We start from the raw sequence: 17346 nt of genomic DNA, 5'->3' as shown, positions 1-17346 counted from the left end.
TGCTTAGGCCAGTTTTAATTGTCTTTGTTGCAACTGCACCATAAGTAGTCATGGATCTCTAAATGGCACTCAGTCCTGTGCTTTGGAAAATCAGTTAGGGTCTTGCTTCTTTATAAGAGCTTCTTGTTAACAGCTTGCTTGATTTTTTTAGCAGTGAATGTGCACAGCATTGCTGAGTATCCCACTGCAAATGTGGCACCCAGTGAGTGCTCTAAGCCAGATTTTGAATTGCCAGTAATGTTTCTATAAAGTGTCTTTTAGAAAGTATCCACTCATGTTAGAAGTGATGTGAGTTGAGTAATAAATATACTAGTTATTTATCTGCCATATGCATTTGGGGTGAAAACTCTTAGCTTCTGCTCCAGTGTACTCTTGCTATTACTGAGAATACTTGGCAAAATAAGGTGGGCTGCAGGATTATGTAGCTGGTGAATCACACCGGTTTCTGAAGAATAGCATTTTAAAGTAGAATATTTTGTAAAATGTTAGTTTAAGAACCACTCTGCAATTTACTTCCATCAAACCCATTGTACAAGGAAAAATACCTCCTTCAGGAGAGAAAGGTGTCAGTATTGTGGAAGAATATCGGACTTCTATTCAGCTATTTGCTGTTTAAGCTCCCTTCTTTTCAGCGCAAGGAGATCAGCCGACAACAGCAGCAACTAAATCATGTTTGCAGCTGGGCAATTACAGTAAGACCCTAAGATCTGCAACTGTCAACCATGAACACAGATGCCTTCAAAGTTCTGATTTTTTTCCGTGTGGAAGTCGTTGGCATGGAACAGATGCCTTCATTTTGGAGAAACCAACCGCTGGATATAATTGGTTCTCTCTTGTCTTGTCCTCTAGGGACAGTCTCGCAGATGAAATTAGATGAGAGGGAAAAAAAAAAGACACAGGCACACACACTTGCACATGACATGAAGCAGGAGTTTTCAGGATCCCTCTCTGTTTTGTCACGTGGAACTGTTTTCAGCTGGAAGATTTCACTCCATTTTTAGCACTCTACACATACACATGATGATGATGCTATATGAAAAACATGCAAAGGAAGATATGTATCTGGCCAAAGTTTATTATTAATCTAGGCATGCTTGTTTATAAATAAGACAAGCATATCCTGCCAATATTACTTTAAATGTTGACTTCTGTGATACCTATTAGTGCTGCAGCCTCAGAAATTTAAAGTTAAGTCTCAGAAGAGACAAGATGCTTCAAAAACTTTCGTTGCAGTGGTGCAAACAAAGTATTTTTATCAAATGATTTGGTAGTTGTTAACATGGGAGGAAAAAAACAAGTAGCAGACTTCAAAATTCACCTAGCATTACAGGTATTCAATTAAGAAAGCATCCTTACAGGAACTTCAGCAGAGTTAGTCTGATGGACACCTGTGATGTGCTATTTCTGGAAGCCCTGTGGTAGGGTACTGAAGTGACTGTGTCCTCTTACTGCAGGCACCTAAAATGAGATGATGGCAAAAAGGAGACTATAAGAGAGGGAGAATCTGCCTGCTCTGTGCCTGTCAAAGGGTTTCTGTAATCCCCTCTCTGCCCCGGTGTAACAGCTACCAAATCATTGTGGCTTGTGTTACTTAATTATGCTACTAATATTAATTCATACCAACTTTAGGTCACCTTAATAAGCTCAGTTGTGAACTGTGACAGTCAGGCAGTGCTGTATAGTCTTGGGTAAACTGGAGACATCCAGGAGGTGGGTGCAGCAGGGATTGGATGCTGCCAGGAAGTAAAACTGCCCAAGGCCCTGGAGGCCTCATCTCTGAATGCCTTTTCTTTCTTAACTTTTATTTCCGAGTACAAGTTGGGGTTTTTGGTTTTGATTGTGTGTGTGTTTTTTGGTTTTGTTTTTTCAATATATATTGCAGTTTGAGGTATCAATCCCTATTTTACATGATGCATTTACTACTACTGTAGTAGTGATGTCACCTGCAGTAAAAACTGTCAGGAGTTACCTTGGTCCTGTTTTGGTCTGGATAGTTGGTAGAAGGCAGTGGGTAGTATAGACACTTGATGTAGCTGGGTAGCTGCCCTGTGCTATGGTCCTTTGTGCCCTGCTAACCCCTCGGAGCTGTGTGGGTGGAAGGCATTCACAGGCACTTTCAGCAGTTAGAAGGAAGCCCCAGGTAAACTTGTTTTTGAACTGATGACTCTTCAGCTTTTATAAAGGGAGATTCTTTGCTGTAGGGCTCCAGTTCTGATTCACAGAACTTGAGTGTGACAGTGGGCTTGCTCTTAGCATTGTGTTTCTGAAGAACCGCATATTAAAGGGAAAATTTAACTGGGGAAGTGCTTAGGTGATGAAGGGATTTCTGGCAGTAACTAGGAAGTAAAATAATGGTTGGTTTCATTTGAGGCTGATCCTGATATTTGTAGTCTTTACATCCTATTAATTCCTTGAAAGATAAGCTGATACAAGAATGATTTGCCAGAGCCAACGGCTCTTCTAAAAGTCTTGGCTCAGGTTATATCCCCCTTCTATACACGTATAAGATAAAAGCACTGTGAATATGAGGTTAACTGAATTCAAATAGAAGACTCTCTAGAGTTATTGCATTCCTTAGAAAATAAATACATTTCTCATATGGTTGAGATTGATCAAAAAAGTATTCTGTATGCCAGTGATTACATTCCCATCTGTGATTAAGGTTTTCTGTCTGCATCTGGTTTTCACATTATATTTCTGTAACAAGAATCCTTTATATGGCAGAGTTCACTCTCTGTATTTTCTATTAGCTGCAGCTTGAACTACTGCACGGATCGCAGATTTACACATGTGGTTTTCATTACTTCATACCATTGAGAAAAAGTAATATTTGTTTGGGAAAGTATGTTTTTCAAAATTTCCTTGGTAATACAACATGTTGATCCTTTTTTATAACACTCATGTAGGACTACAAATTGTTTGAGACATTCTGCTTTCAGTGAAATTCAGACATTAGACAGTTTTGCATGTACATTTGAACAACAGCAGCACCTTACAATTCAGGAAGCAAAAATACATTTAAAGAAGGAGATTAGTGTAGAATGGGTATAGCAAAATACATCTATCACTTTGGAAAATATGGCAAATAGAAAAAATGAACATGGGCCTGAAACAAAGGAAGAGTAGCAAATTGAAGTGATGTCTTTGTTGTAAAGCTGATGACAGATTTTTTTTTTTAAACAAGAACATTTTTACAGTAAAATGTTTAAAACCTTTTACCAGCCATGAAAAAGGAACATACTATTCAGCAGAATGAACTATTGAAATTTTGTATATTACATAGTTTAATATATTTGACCATAATTGTTTCTAGTGGCCAAATTAGAAAAGATTAGAAAATATGAATATATCTTTACAGATGTCTGATGTGTAACTCTGAATCCGAGATATGATGTTAGTTTAATATTCCACTGTAAGACAGTATTTCAGCCAGATTTTGCTATTGTCACTTGGTAGAAAACTTAATGTTTAAATGATCTCAGTGAAATTATTAGGGCCAGTTGGTCAGTGGAGAATTTTTCAGTTTTGATAGGGGCATGCGTTCATGACCATAAAAATCAGATCAAACAATAACAGCAATTCAGAGAATGCTGTATGCATTTATGGAAATTGAAAGTTACACGAAAGTCTGGGCAATTGAAAAGTACACAAATCATGCTGGGGCCCAACTGAAAGGTAAATTTATTGCCTATGTAAGAACATAGTGACAACTAGAGAATTACATACAAAATAAAAATAATTTTATAAAAGTAGTTATTGTACCCAAGTTATGGAGTCCTAACCACATTTTGGAGGTTATTTTCCAAATGCCAGAGGCAGTTTGTGTCACTTTGAGAGCTCCACAGTTGCCAAATTCTGGGTAGAGTCCTGCAGTCTTTACCACTTGTTTTCACTGAAATCAGTGGAATTTTGGCTTCTCTCAGGATTGTGGGGAAATGTCCAACCACGACTGCTGGAAAGAAAGGACTTTGGTGAAGTCCTTTGTTCTGTAACCTTAACTTTAACTTGGGGAAGGTTTGTTTTGATTTGGGAAGGGTGCTTGTTTGTGGGAAAGATTGCAATTTCTGGCACAAACACAAATGTGATCTTTTGCAAATGCCCTTGGGCAATGCATCTTTTTTGCACAAAGATCTAGTCCGGGAGAGGGTTGGGCTGGATTCTGGGTTAGATGCATGAGCTGCGGCCGGATCCTTGTGCATGCTTAACTTGATGTCCCAAAATATTTGAATAGTGGTTGCAGATTGAAGCATGTACATAACTGTGTGTGCTTGGCTCTGAAAAATACTTTCTGTCTTGACATAATTATGAATCCCTGAAAATCATATTAATGCCTTGGAAAAACTGACAGCACTTGTGATAAAGACTTATACAAATGGCAGAGTATTTGTGTAACCCAAATAAACAGGTTTTTTAGGTTTTGGAGTGGGAGGGAAAATGCCTTTTCAAAAGTGGGAAGATGATTTGTAAATATATCAATATCTTTTTGATCTGCCTTTCTTTAAACGTGTTTGCTGTTATGACTTAGAAATCCAATTTAGTATAGTGATGTGTAAATTGGAAGATCTATTTTTAGTAAACATTTTGATTTAATAAATGATTCTCTAGAGCTTCTGCTCAACCAGGTAAAGTATGTAATAATTCATATTATATGAATGTATTTAAACCCACATATTTTTACAGAATTAACTAATAGGTAGAATATAGGCTGCTCCTAATTTGTTGCCGTCTATATATTAGCTGTTTTAACTGAGCAAGTTATGAAACAACCTTTGTTGAAGAATTAATACAATTTTAAAATACTACCTTATATTAGCTAAGAAAATGGGGTTTCTTGGTTTAGAATAATGTTTCTGTCTTCCCTGTTAAAATAAAAGACTACTATTATCATGCAAATGAAGGATTGTGGTGCTTCAAACTGGCTGTGATATATGCTTTTTTTTTTTTTCCTTTTTTTTTTTTTTCATTTGTTGTTGTCAATAGAAAAAGATTGATCTCTGGGCTGGTGAACATAATATCTGTCCCAGTCAGAAAAGGAAAGAGGAAATTAGCAGAGCGATTGGTGGAGAATGATATCTGTCAAAAGAAACACTTGGAGAGCACTGAGTTTAGTGATAGGTGACTGCCGGAAAAAAGGGAACTTTGAATTTTGTCAAGGTAAGGAACAGAAAAATATTTGATTTTATAATGTAATACCTTTTAGAAGTTATTTGTGTGTATATAATGACTGTACCTTGCCTTGTAAACTGTAATAAAAAAAGAAGTCTTTCCCTTTAGCTCCAGAGAGTCTGCCTAAATCAATGAAGGTGCTGTCTTTGTTTAATACCAGTAAGAAAAGAGTACTGCAATGCTAATAAAATACATCAGTCATGACTTTTCTAAAATCTTAAATACATATATGTGAAATTTTTAAATTTGGGGTTCTTTTTGTGTTTTTAATGACAAAGTTGCTCTTTATGTGTCATGTCAATATTACTTGGCTGGGTTATAGAAATAGTGACGTTCAGTTTCCTGAACTGTGAATTGGAATAGTGTTTGCAACCAGCTTAAAAGACAGTTGTAATTACATTGGCAAAATGGTTGTTTGTAGTTTAGTGGAATCCTCTGGTAAACTCATTGCATCAAATTGGGAATCTGTGTTAAATGTGACTGAGATAATAATAAATATTTCTGCTTCTTGTGTGCAAAGATTTTTACCATACTAGAAAAGTAAATCTGCTATTGCTGGACAAAATTTCTAGATAACCTATGATAGTCATTCCTGTCTTTATTGTAACTACATTTTTTTCATACAAACTGGTGTGTGTCTGGATGGCAAGAAACTGCTAAACTGATTTTAAGTGCTTTCCAACACTTGGATAACTTTCTTTCTCAGTGTTGGACCATATCGCCTGACAAAATTTTGATAGAGTTTGTTACCAAAATAAGATGAATAGTGTCTGAGTACTCGTGGCTTTGCTCTGGATAGTTTTAAAGGTAGCTCAGCCTTGATCATATTACTTATTTTCCCACCTGAGGCACCACTATGGCCCATGGCTCTGCCTGTGGGATGTGGAGAGATGGAGAACAACTGTGAGAGGCAGTGAGAGCCTCTGCACATCACCTTGTGGCAAGGGCCAGGCCTGAGGTTTTGTGCACCAGTGTGAATGTACTTTAAAAAAATTAAATCCGAATAAAAATTAATTTGCATTCTAACTTGAGTTCCCAGCCACTTTAAAACAAATAAATGCTTTTGTGGGACCTTCATGTACTCAGGCAGTATTGGAAGGAAATGAATAACCTTAGCAGGGTTTCTTCTTGTGTTTTGATTTTGCTTATTTAGCAGTGTGTAGCTTCTGACTAACTTCTCCTTTTAACTGTCTACAGTCTTGTTTTTCAAATTGCAAATGTACCCTGTACAGGTGGTTGTTGGTTCGTTTCTTTTGCCATATGGGTCTTCATAAAGGATTTAAAAAATAAATAAATGTAAAAGTAAAGATCTCATGCCTGAAGCATGCAGTGCTGGCATACTAATGGGAAGTTTATTGTGATTTATTGCTGTCAGAGCACGTGCAAGATAATGGAAATTTCCTACAACTTTGGAGAATGGCTTATTTTCTAATAACTTTAATTTAAAGAGAGGGAATTAATATGACTAAAATTCACTTCATCTCTGTGAAGTCCAGCTGATCTGATGGTTGCTGAAGTATTCATAAAAGGGAGGAAACAGCACCATATCTCTCTCATGTTCACTGTTGTGCATGCTGTGCTCTCTGTATCGTCTGGGTGCAGGCACATCTCTGCCATGGTGAAGTTTCTGTATACTGCATGATTTCCTTCCCCGTGCAGTTCTATCAGTTATAGCCTTATACCTAAATAAACATGTCTCTCTGTGACACCTCTTACAGAGTTAACAATATTGTATAGTTTTCACCTTGGTAATGAAGAATTCAAAACTGCTTTGTAGCTCTTAGTGATCAATGATGGTTAACAGTTCTTAATTTTTTGGCCATTCACATTTTTACATTTACTTGAATTGAGGTGACTGGGTAAGGTGTCTACATCTGGATGTATTTATGACATGCTCAAAAAATTTAGTCTTAAATGGCCAAGAAGCTCCACATTCTCAATGATTTTTTTGTTTTAAATGTCAGTGAGTAATTAGAGATGAAGACAACACTCTTTGAGCTTAACTTGATATGGGCTTTGCTGTGCCTAAGAAGATTGACTTGCTATTTGAAAACTAAACGGAGTAAAAGGCAAAAAAAGGTGTTTTGAGTCTATTGCCTCCTCGAAGCAATGGCCTCTTGTAGCAATGACTACTTTTGCTGATGTGACTGCTTTCAAGCATCCTAATCTTTGTTTTGCTGTTGCAAATTCATTTTCTCTTGGCTTCCTTTTTTATCTTCAAAACAATTCTTTGCTTACCAATGTATCTTAAGGAGTATGAGGAGTGAAAATAATAAGAAGTACAAGGAGTGAAAATAATAAAGTGCCCTTCAAATATTCCACAGATGCAAAAGAGTACCAAGTGTATTATAGACAGTGAATTGTCCTTCCAATCAGAATTTCATCTGTTCATGTGGTGCGCACCTGTGGCTTGCTGGCATTGCTCTTGATTGGAGTGTGAGAGAGCTTAATGAAACACAAAGCCAGGATGACAAGGAGAGACTCCACAGCAAACATGATTTACTTAACATTAGTAAGAAAGTGAGATTTGAAATACTGGTTTGGAGGCAGCTCCCTGGTATATGGGAACACGTATGGGTGACTCTGCAAAGGACACTGGTGCCCTGCTCGCTGATACCCTGCAAATAAAGCATTTTTCTCTCTAGATCAGGTTGATTTGGACCAGTTGAGAGCAGTGACCGATTTCTCCAGCTTGCTTTCTGAGTCAGTAAGAGTATCCTGGGCAGGAATCCAGCTTTTGAAGTACAAAGAAAATAACCCATAATCTATATAAAATGCTAGCGGATGGGGAAGGAAGGAAATTTACAGAGAATAAGTGAGTTTGAGAACAACTGTGTTAAAAGTAGAATGTAAGGGGAGTGTGTGTGTTTGACATTAGTATTTATTTTAATTTGAAAATACGATGTTTGAAACCTTTGAGGTGAGCAGAGGACAAGCTCTTGCAATATGATATATTTATTAGTAAACTGAAACCAAGTGCTCCAGTTCAAGTTCTTTTTTCAAAGTGATTTTTTCTCCCTGAATTTGCAGAGTTTGGGTTCCTTCTCTGTGCCCCCCCCCCCCCCACCCCGCCCTGCTCCCCCTCAATGTAATGTGTCTCTGATAACGTTAATGGGCTTTGCCCCACATGGAGCAGCAAGTGTATTGTACCACTGCTCACTGATCCCAGGTCAGTGTGATGCGTGAAATCAATTTATTTGAATCTCTTTGCCTGTATAGGAATTTGGCAGCATGCCAGTTGTTTTCATTTAATGTTCTTTGTGTTGAACACAGACAAGCAGGCATGCTTTTGTACTCCTCTTTCTTCTGGGCTCTTCTCTTTTCAGCCAATATTCTATTCTGTGGATTTTTCAGAAAGAAGTAGGAATGTGTTACCCTTTTTAAAAATAATTTTTGTTTAAATAGCCTTTAAAGAGCGTAGAAACTAGGTCAGTCACAGAGCAGCCCTGTGTAGGGGTTTCTGCCAAGTATAGGTGGTAACACCTGCCCTTTCCCATTTCTGAAATTTGGGGCAAAAAGAGAAAGAAAACACTGGTCTAGTTTTCTAATGCCTAGGTCTATGATTTATGTCCTCTCGTAAGACAAAGACTCTTCAATAATGCTTAAATCAGAATCATTTTATTTCTAAATAAGCGAACGTCTGACTGTTGGCTGGACAAATTGGCAATATGTTTCAGGATTTTTTTGAGTAATGACCTTAAACTAAACATTAATTTGGGAATCCCTTGCCTCATCTTTCTATCTGTTCCTCTCCTCCCCCCAATAAATTTAATATTTTGAATGGCTGGATGAAGAACAGCTACACCCAAGTACCTATTTCTTTCATTTTTTCTTCTTTTATGAGAAATCAAGGTGCGCGGAACAGAGCAAATAATTTAGCCCTTTGTAAACTGGGGGTGGGGGAGAGAGGGAATAGCAGCAGATATTTCCAGGAGGATTTGTTTTTGTTTTAGGGCCTGGTGTCAGGAGAGGCAAGAGCAGCAGTAGAAGGCTGTGCTTGGTGCTTGGGGCGGCTGGTGCGGAAGTTGATGTGCAGAACCGCGGAGCCGCTGCGCAGGGGTCAGACTCGTACACATCAGCCCCGTTTCCTTGTTTAATTACCTGAAGAGCAAAACATCCAGCCTGGGAGTGTGTGAAAACCCAGTATCTCGAACAGCAGTTTGCTGCTCTGACATCCTGCGAGGCCAGCCCCGTCTGTCCGCACACGTCAGGGCTGGTTCCTGACAGGGGGCTATCTCTGCCGGGCCTCGGTTCCTTCCATTCAGGAGGCATTGTGTGGAAGAGGGTTTGGTCAGGAATTTGAGGTTCCTGCCGGTTCTTCCAGCCCGGACAACCCTGTGACAGATAGGCATGATTTTTTTTTTCTTTTAAAGAATAATAATAATAAAGAAAAAAAAAATTGGCTCTTTTTAGTCTTTCCCTTGTAATTCTGGCATTGGTATAGCACTGACTGAAACAAAACATTAACCCTTTTGCTTCTGAATTTGCATCCTTTTTCTTTTATTTGATTCTTTCTTCTCTTGCTTGACCTGTTATTTTCGGAAATCAAATCTTCTGAGGAGCAAATTATTTGGAGTGGATTTTGTTCTATGCAACAGCTAAACTTCTGAAAATGGTATTTTTTTTCATAGTTATCATTTATATAGTCATAATGCTTGGCATATTAAGTTTGTCATTTTAAGAGTGCCAGGCAGCATTATTTTTCTTTGTCCCCTGGATTCAAACCAAGCTAGTGTTTGTTTCTAGTCCATTAAAACAGTAATGACAGCTATCAATGCTTCCATTCTCATTATTCATGTGATTTTGTTAGATGTCCAGTTTGGTGTTCAATTTTAAAGTGTTGAGGTAGAGTCAGTAATAGTCCTTGTTCTTCATAGCTGCTGTTTGTTAAGGTCACAGGCAGCATTCAGTTTTGGGTCTATAGATGGATAGTGTTCACTGGGATGTAAAGCTCCTGCCTAGAGCTGAAAGATATTGTATGTTTACATAGGCAAAGGCTTGGATAGGTTTGGTGGCAGGTTTTTTTTGGTTTCTTTTTGGTTTTTTTTTTGTTTTTTTTTTGTTTTTGTTTTTTTGGTTGTTTGTTTTTTTGTTTGTCTGGTTGGTTTTTTGTTGGTTTTGGTTTTTTTTGTCCATTTTGTTTTGTTAGTTTGTTTTTGGTTTTGCTTTGGTTTTTGTATGTGTGTGTGTGAGGAATTAAACTATGACTCCTTGCTTGAGTGATAAGTGAAGAATATTACAGTTCTTTGTACAATTTCAATACTTGAATTTATAACATAGTGGTATAAATAGTTGTACTAGTTGAACTTAAAATCAGTGGGTACAAGTAGTAGAGGGAGAGAACATAATTAATAAGGCCTTCCAGCAAAACTGAGTGTAGCATGTGACTATTGCCTTTTATTGTTGTGGGCAGAAGCTGGTGCAAGAAAGATATTTGTGGTTACAGGAGCAGAGAAGGAGAGCTGAAAATTAACTTAAGGTTTCATTTCCTTTCATGCTGAAGACTTTCGGTCCAGTCTGTAGAGTTATGCCCACGGGCTCAGCAAACATATTTATGTGCTAGAGATTTTGGGTGCTTCATAGGTGAGATTGAAGTCTTGTGCAGTTAGATTTTCTCTGCTAATATTTAATTTGAAATTTGTAATACAGGTGTAGGGGCATACTTTTCTTCTTGCATGCAGACATTGCCAGGTAGGGGTTTTGAGGACCCTTGAGTAAGAGAGGCAGCCTTCAGTGTGCATATCCAGTCACAGACAGGAGTCGGCTACAGAGCAGGTGGACCAAAGAGTCGTTGTCATCTATTGTGCCACTAATCCTCCATCTGAAAAGGATTTTCAGGGGATGGTGCAACCAAAGAGCTGTTACAGTGTTATCAGATAGATAGTTGTGATCCAATGAACTCTTAAATATGTACAACAATCCTTCCCCTTTAGAATCAGCCCCCTTCCTTCAGTACAAACTCCCTAGATTACTCTGGTGTAAAGGTGCCTTTAAGTACTAGTGGATTACTTAGACATGTAGTTTTAAATGTCTGTCCTGTCATATTGTAAAGAAGCTATAATTTAAATAAGCATTGCTTATATCTGTAGGATGAAAAAAAAGATGGTTTCTACCTTGTGGTCAGTCTCATATTCCTAAATGGAACATGATGTATGTACGGGGTTTGTACATATGAGGGAAATTATATGTCTCTATGAAAGCATTGTCTGTTAGTTAAACCTTTACAAGTCATATAAGTTGTGTCCCTCTTTTCCAGTGTTTTAATTGCCTTTATTTCTTTTGCAGAGTTCATAATCCAATGAACTGTTCATGACCTGTAACCTACCATTGCCCACCTCAACCACTAGTCCATTAAATGAAAAGTTCTCCATGGACGTGTGGTGACAGCAACCACCACATTGTCTTTCCTCCTACCCATTGGGTGTCTAGAGCCTCTTCAAAAATAACAAATAACAAATGGTAGCCTTCACATCAGGTTTGCCACTCAAAAATTCCTTGGTGATAATGGTTTTAAATCAGGATTCTCCTTTTTTTTTTTTTTTTTTTTTTTTTTTTTTTTTTTTTTTTTTTTTTTTTTTGTCTTGGCCATCCTCACAAGCCTGTGCTGTGATAATCTTGCTTAAGGAAAGTTCTTGCAGATAATAGTTCCCAAGATGGTTTGGGCTTTATTAAAACTAGCACTTTGCATTGTGCCCAAACATTACTGCTTCTCTTTGCAGATCTTCTCTAAGTGAAGAGTGGTATAATTTGCTCTTGGTATGAAATTCCACTTCATAATCATTCACCTCTGCATTTTTCTGCTTCTCTTCTGAATGGATACAACAAAGCACCATGTGGGGTACAACACAATTAGATAAAGTAAAGTTGTATTTAGAGACCTGTGTTCCTCAAGGCTCCTCACAGCTCCTAAGGAAACAAAGATTTTGTATTTTAATTTTCCTTAGCTATGGTGGTATTCGTTTGAGTCAGACTAGAAGCACAGAGATTAGGTAAACACATGGTGCTGCCAGGGAGCTTGATGTGCTCCTTCAATAGCACTTTGGGTGAATACCATTCTGGCTTAGTTTTGTAAATTAGAACCTAACTGGTATGTTGTTTTTCTCTCAGTGTCAGAGTGCTGATTGTTGCTATTCAATTTATGTGCTAATTGTGGGTAATATTTTATGGTAGTACTCACACCTTGAAATTCTGGAACTACTTTTAGTTGTCAAGGTTGGTGGAGGTGGGAGAGGATAAATGTCCAAGGCAGCTGGAGCAGAGACAGGTCATGTTGGAAAAGAGAGATGTGTAGCAGAGTGAGAAGGTGGCCCCAGAGTCATGAATTTAGGAGTAGATGTGATGGCAGAGAGAAAACAGAGGACAGTGACTGGAAAAGTGAGAGAAAAATGTGATGTAAGGTGTAACTAAGGAAACAATGGAAAGAAAAAGATTTGACTAAAATCAGCACCTTCCTTTTGTCACTTACAAACAATTATGCTTTTCTATCATCGAGGGTTGAATGAGTCTGTGTACTGATTCTGCTGTGTTTCCAGATGCTGAACTGCATTAGAGCAATTCATTTGGTAATACTGCTTGGCATTTTAGCAATTACAGGGTCTGCCAGTGGGTTGTTCTATTATAACTGTGAGAAAACTCATCCATAAAAGAACCCCTGTTCTGTTTGGACTTAGTGCTCTTCACGTAAAAATCTAACCCCCTGCCTTTGTTCCATTAGACCTCCTAATTCATCAGGGAAACAGAAAATACTTCATGATGAGGTGAATTTCTCACCTGGTCCTGGAAAGCAAATAATTTAAATGGAGAAATAATACTTAGCTGTCCTAGATATGCTGAAATATTTATTAACAGTCCTCATTCACTTGCCCTCTTGAAATTACTCAGTAGTTGACAGATGCCATACTAAAATAAAGCATTAATAGTAAACACCAACATGCTGTACAGTGGCACTGCTGTGATGTTATGGGCCACTACTGTGTGTATAAAAACATAACCACACATGCAGAACGGCCAGGTTTCCAGCCCATTACGGTGGAGGCCAGTGCAAAGACTTTGCTCCCTGATGTAAGACTAAACTTCATTTTCTGAATACTTGTCATTGCCTTTTACTAGCACAACCATATCCTTATATTGTTGGAAAAAATTATATATATGTTGAATAATACAATTCTTTAGTTTCTGATGACTGTTGTGTGGTTTGCAAATTCGTATTGAATTTATCAGGAACATTAACTTTGTGTGCAGGCCCCTTTGAACAAAACTTTTGTACCATTATAAATGTAGTAAATAAATACAAGTTGATCAATATATGACAAAAGGATGCAGAAGGGAGGTCAATAGGTAAGAATATTTGCATATAAAACATTTCCCCCCGTTAAAAATGGCAGTAGAAGCGTAAATACATGTTTTGTATTGCTGTGTATTTGCTCCACCTGGTGGATTTTCCTGGAAGTGTTTGTATTTTTCCTTATAGGGGAAAGCAGTCTTTATTATAAAAGTAATTTCTCAGAGTAAAGGCAACTTCTTTCTTTCGTTCATTTTCTTTCATTAATTTTCTTTCTTTCATTCATATTCTTTCTTTCTTTCTTTCTTTCTTTCTTTCTTTCTTTCTTTCTTTCTTTCTTTCTTTCTTTCTTTCTTCTTTTCTCATTTCTTTCTCTTAGCAATAGCATTGCAATAGGCAGATTTGTGGAAAGAAAATATAATTTGATATTTGTCTTGGCCACACTTTGTCAGCACAGAGATCTCTATGAAAGCGTAGCATTCCAAATCCATTAGTAATTACAGTTTATTCTGGGGCTTATTTAGAGTATTCTTGGACTCATCTAGAGATTAGTAATTGCTGAGTCCAAGTCTGTGGCTTGTAGAGTTATATGTGATCAGTGAAAGGGAGGATTTGCTATGACTTCCCCCTCCTCCCCCCTTCTCCCCCCCCTGCAGTTCTGAGCCCCTCGATGAGAAGTAGCAGTGTTATCAAAAAAGAGAGTTACTATGCTTAAGTGTTAGTGCTCTACATCAGCATAAAATCTGTCTGTCATTAAGCTAGCTTTGCAAACATTGTTTTCTTTGGAATTCTTAAGGACTTGGTTATGCTTTGATCATCTCATTGTTTTCTTTAGGTTATTTTTTTCCTTTAGAGTGTAATGGCTCCCTAACAGAAGGTGAAGTTTAGAAAATAGTGTCTCCATATGCAAGGGATTTAGAGACCTTTTTATTGTCTTTAAAAATGTCATTCATAGTCCTCATTAGCATTTATTGTTGCAAGCATACAAGCAGAAAATGTGAAATTGGTATGTCATGAATAGCTCCACAGAGCTCTAGAGCCCTGAAATTTTGCCTGCAGTGTGGTGTGGGGCAGGCATTGAGAGAAAGCTGGCCAGATGGCTGCCAGCACAGAGCAGAGCTGCAGGTTTTTGTCTCTGGTGCTGAGAGGAGGGAAAGTTCACTGGAGCATACGCTATCACCCCGTGCATTTTAACAAAACTAACTCGCCATCAGTCAAAACGGGGAGGTGGTGACATTGAAACAAAAGTTTTCAATATAATGTAACAATCCTTGTCAAAGGAATAAAATATGTTTAGTTAGTGTCACAAATATTGACATGTTACAGAGAAAAATGCAAGGCTCACATTTATGGCTAGTGGTAGATACGCTTTCACACAAATATGCTCTACATTATCTTTATTATGAAGATCCTATACATTGAAAAGACATCGATTAGAGGTCAAAACTTGGGTTAATATACTACAGCAGGAGGAGTTTCCCTACCCATGTTAAATGAACAAACACCCCGAGCTTCAAGTCAAAAAGCAACTGATAGCTTGAAACCCTTTTTTCGTTTGCCACCCCACCTCCCCCTCCCTTTCCCCTTCTTTTTGTATCTTAAAATATGGCTATAGTTCAGCAGGAGCAGATATTCTCTTCCAGCCTTCTCCAGGTCACACTGAATGTGTTCTTTCTCTGTTGCTGAGACAGCATCATTGGTATTTTCTTTCAGAAATATTTTCAAATCAATATCAAATTTTCTAAAGTGCATGAGTGGTATCTATGCACAGATGGTGTGGTAATTTTCTTTAAAGTCAAATGATGATAGAAATTAGCAGTCAATTCTAATTTACTTTACCCATGTTATAGAAAATATAGTATTTAATAAAAATGTGAGGCAAAACTTGTTTAGCCTAGATCTAGTGAAAGAAACAGACCTCAAGACAGGTACACTTATACGTGAGTTTTTCCATGGGAGTGTTCTTACTAAAATGTATATAGAGAGCAAAAGAGCATGCATTCTTTAAGGCCTGAAAGTTGTCCCTCTCGTTCTGAGTCAGTTAATTTTTTGTGGAACTATTCTTTCATGTTAGGTCTTAATGTATATTTTCATTGGTTAAAAACCTGAAATGCACCTGAAATGTCACTGGAATTTCTAATTTTGGTGGGGGTTTTTTGATGAAAAAGCAATAGGCAGTCTAGGTTGTTAAGCCTAATGCACTGTCAAGGCATCCTTTCCTTAACAGATGATTTAAAATATACTTTGGAGTATTGTTGAAATATCGTTATAACTTACAAGTTTTCTTAACTGAAAAGACATGAATGCTTTCTCAGATCCAATGAATTTAATCCAGTACTCGAGGTAACACGATGAACAATTTGTCTTAGACAAGAAAGAATATTTTCTTCCCATCTTGGTGACTACTTTTCAGCTGCTCAGTGTTTGATTTGTGTAGGTAATCTCAATTAGTCTATGTTTCACAGAGCAGTGTATGTTTTAAATGTCTCATTTGTCTTTTTTCAGAAGTCCAGAAAGCCTTGCCAATAAGGAAATGCTTAGGGAAATGTTTAGTGTTATCTGGCAAGTGTTTTGTGTTGCATGCATAAAGAGCTGCTGTTAACAGATAAGCACATATCTTATTGGAATATTTAAATTCCATTTCCAAGCAAAGAATTAGATGTTTATGGAGAAGTGCCTTTCTTGGGTAACTTGAGCCTTTTGTGGTAGTGCAGTAAAACCAAGGGAGGCTAGGTACAATGTCATGGAAAAAGTTGCACTGAGGGTCCCATTACAGGCTTAGGTGGGCTGCCATTGCACCAGGCAATCATCAGAGGTACTTGGGCAGCAAGAAAATAGCCAGCTTCTCCTGAAGGTGTTGCCTTTACTGTACTGTGGTTGGACAGTCAACTGAATAAAGTTAAGAAAGCATCCAGAAGAGGTTGTCCCCTGTCGCCCCATCAGCTCCACAGCTCACACATTAGGTGGGTTTGCCCTGTCAGTGGGATGCCTTAAGAAAACACTAATAGCTTCCAGCTGGGTGGAAAATCAAAACGTTTTGGGGTTGACAAAACTAGTAGATTTGAATTTGAAAGCCGAGCTAATGCCTCCATTTTTATTTACCACTCGCCCATAAAAGATTATTTTCCAATATGTCAGCCTCATTTGGTGGCCAGTGGTCTGAAAGTGAAAGTGGAACAAGCAAGCGGGGAAATCTGGACATTAGTGAGTCCGCCCTTTCAAGCTGGTGTGCCACTTTGTGGAATGGCCTTCCCTGAGATTGGGGGGGTCCTAATGACCATTCATCAATGCTCGTTGACTGATCATTGAGTGCCTTCTCATTCAGTTTATCAAGTCTTGCACATAAAAAGTCAGAATAAGCATTATTCAGCTTTGTTAAAGCCAACTAGGAGTAAAATGCTCCATTTGAACCCATTTTGCCCTTGGTTTTTCACTTTGTTAATGCAGTCCTGCTTAAATGAGTGCTTTTATTGGGTCTGTTAGAATATCTGAAACTATTAATTCTCTTGTATTGAATAGCTGGTGGCAGGCCAGAGCAGATGGGGTAGAAAACTATTTGGTTGGGTGTATTGCTTTCAATTAGGATCAATGAGGTTTCAGCTCCTTTGAATTAACTCACTTAATACCCACTGTGTGAAGTCACAATGTATCACAACAGTCTGCTATAAGTAGAGCGGGAAGTTGAGAAGTCCTACAGAAAAGCTTTGAGTTAAATTCTTCCTTCACTGTTAATAGAGAGCTTTCATTAACTACAGATGTGTTTCAGTGGACTTCCAGTCCCTGTTATTAAGCTGGGTTTGCACAAAAGGCAATCTCTGTACTTTTAAATGATGGTCATTAGGAATTTCCCTTTTCTATCAGATCCATGTCTTGGCTACCTTATATCATCCACTGCATAA

At 37.9% G+C, this 17346-nt stretch overlaps 1 protein-coding gene across 3 annotated transcripts in view; it reads left to right on the top strand.

Annotated features, from left to right (window-relative positions):
• Positions 1–17346, top strand: part of RUNX1T1 (RUNX1 partner transcriptional co-repressor 1) — a 114059-nt gene that overhangs the window by 14566 nt on the left and 82147 nt on the right. The window contains exon 2 of one of the 3 annotated variants that reach the window (XM_083854990.1): positions 4981–5154. The exons of 1 other annotated variant lie outside the window; for it this stretch is intronic. In XM_083854990.1, the coding sequence (XP_083711116.1) occupies positions 5067–5154 (88 nt within the window). In that variant the 5' untranslated portion in view covers positions 4981–5066. Of the gene's footprint in view, positions 1–4980; positions 5155–17346 lie in introns of those variants that run through there. One more of the 3 variants, XM_083854992.1, reaches the window with a different exon arrangement.

The sequence above is a fragment of the Zosterops lateralis genome, assembly GCF_965231275.1.
Source record: "Zosterops lateralis genome assembly, chromosome: 1".
NCBI lineage: Eukaryota > Metazoa > Chordata > Aves > Passeriformes > Zosteropidae > Zosterops > Zosterops lateralis.
This window is presented reverse-complemented; position numbering and strand designations above follow the sequence as displayed.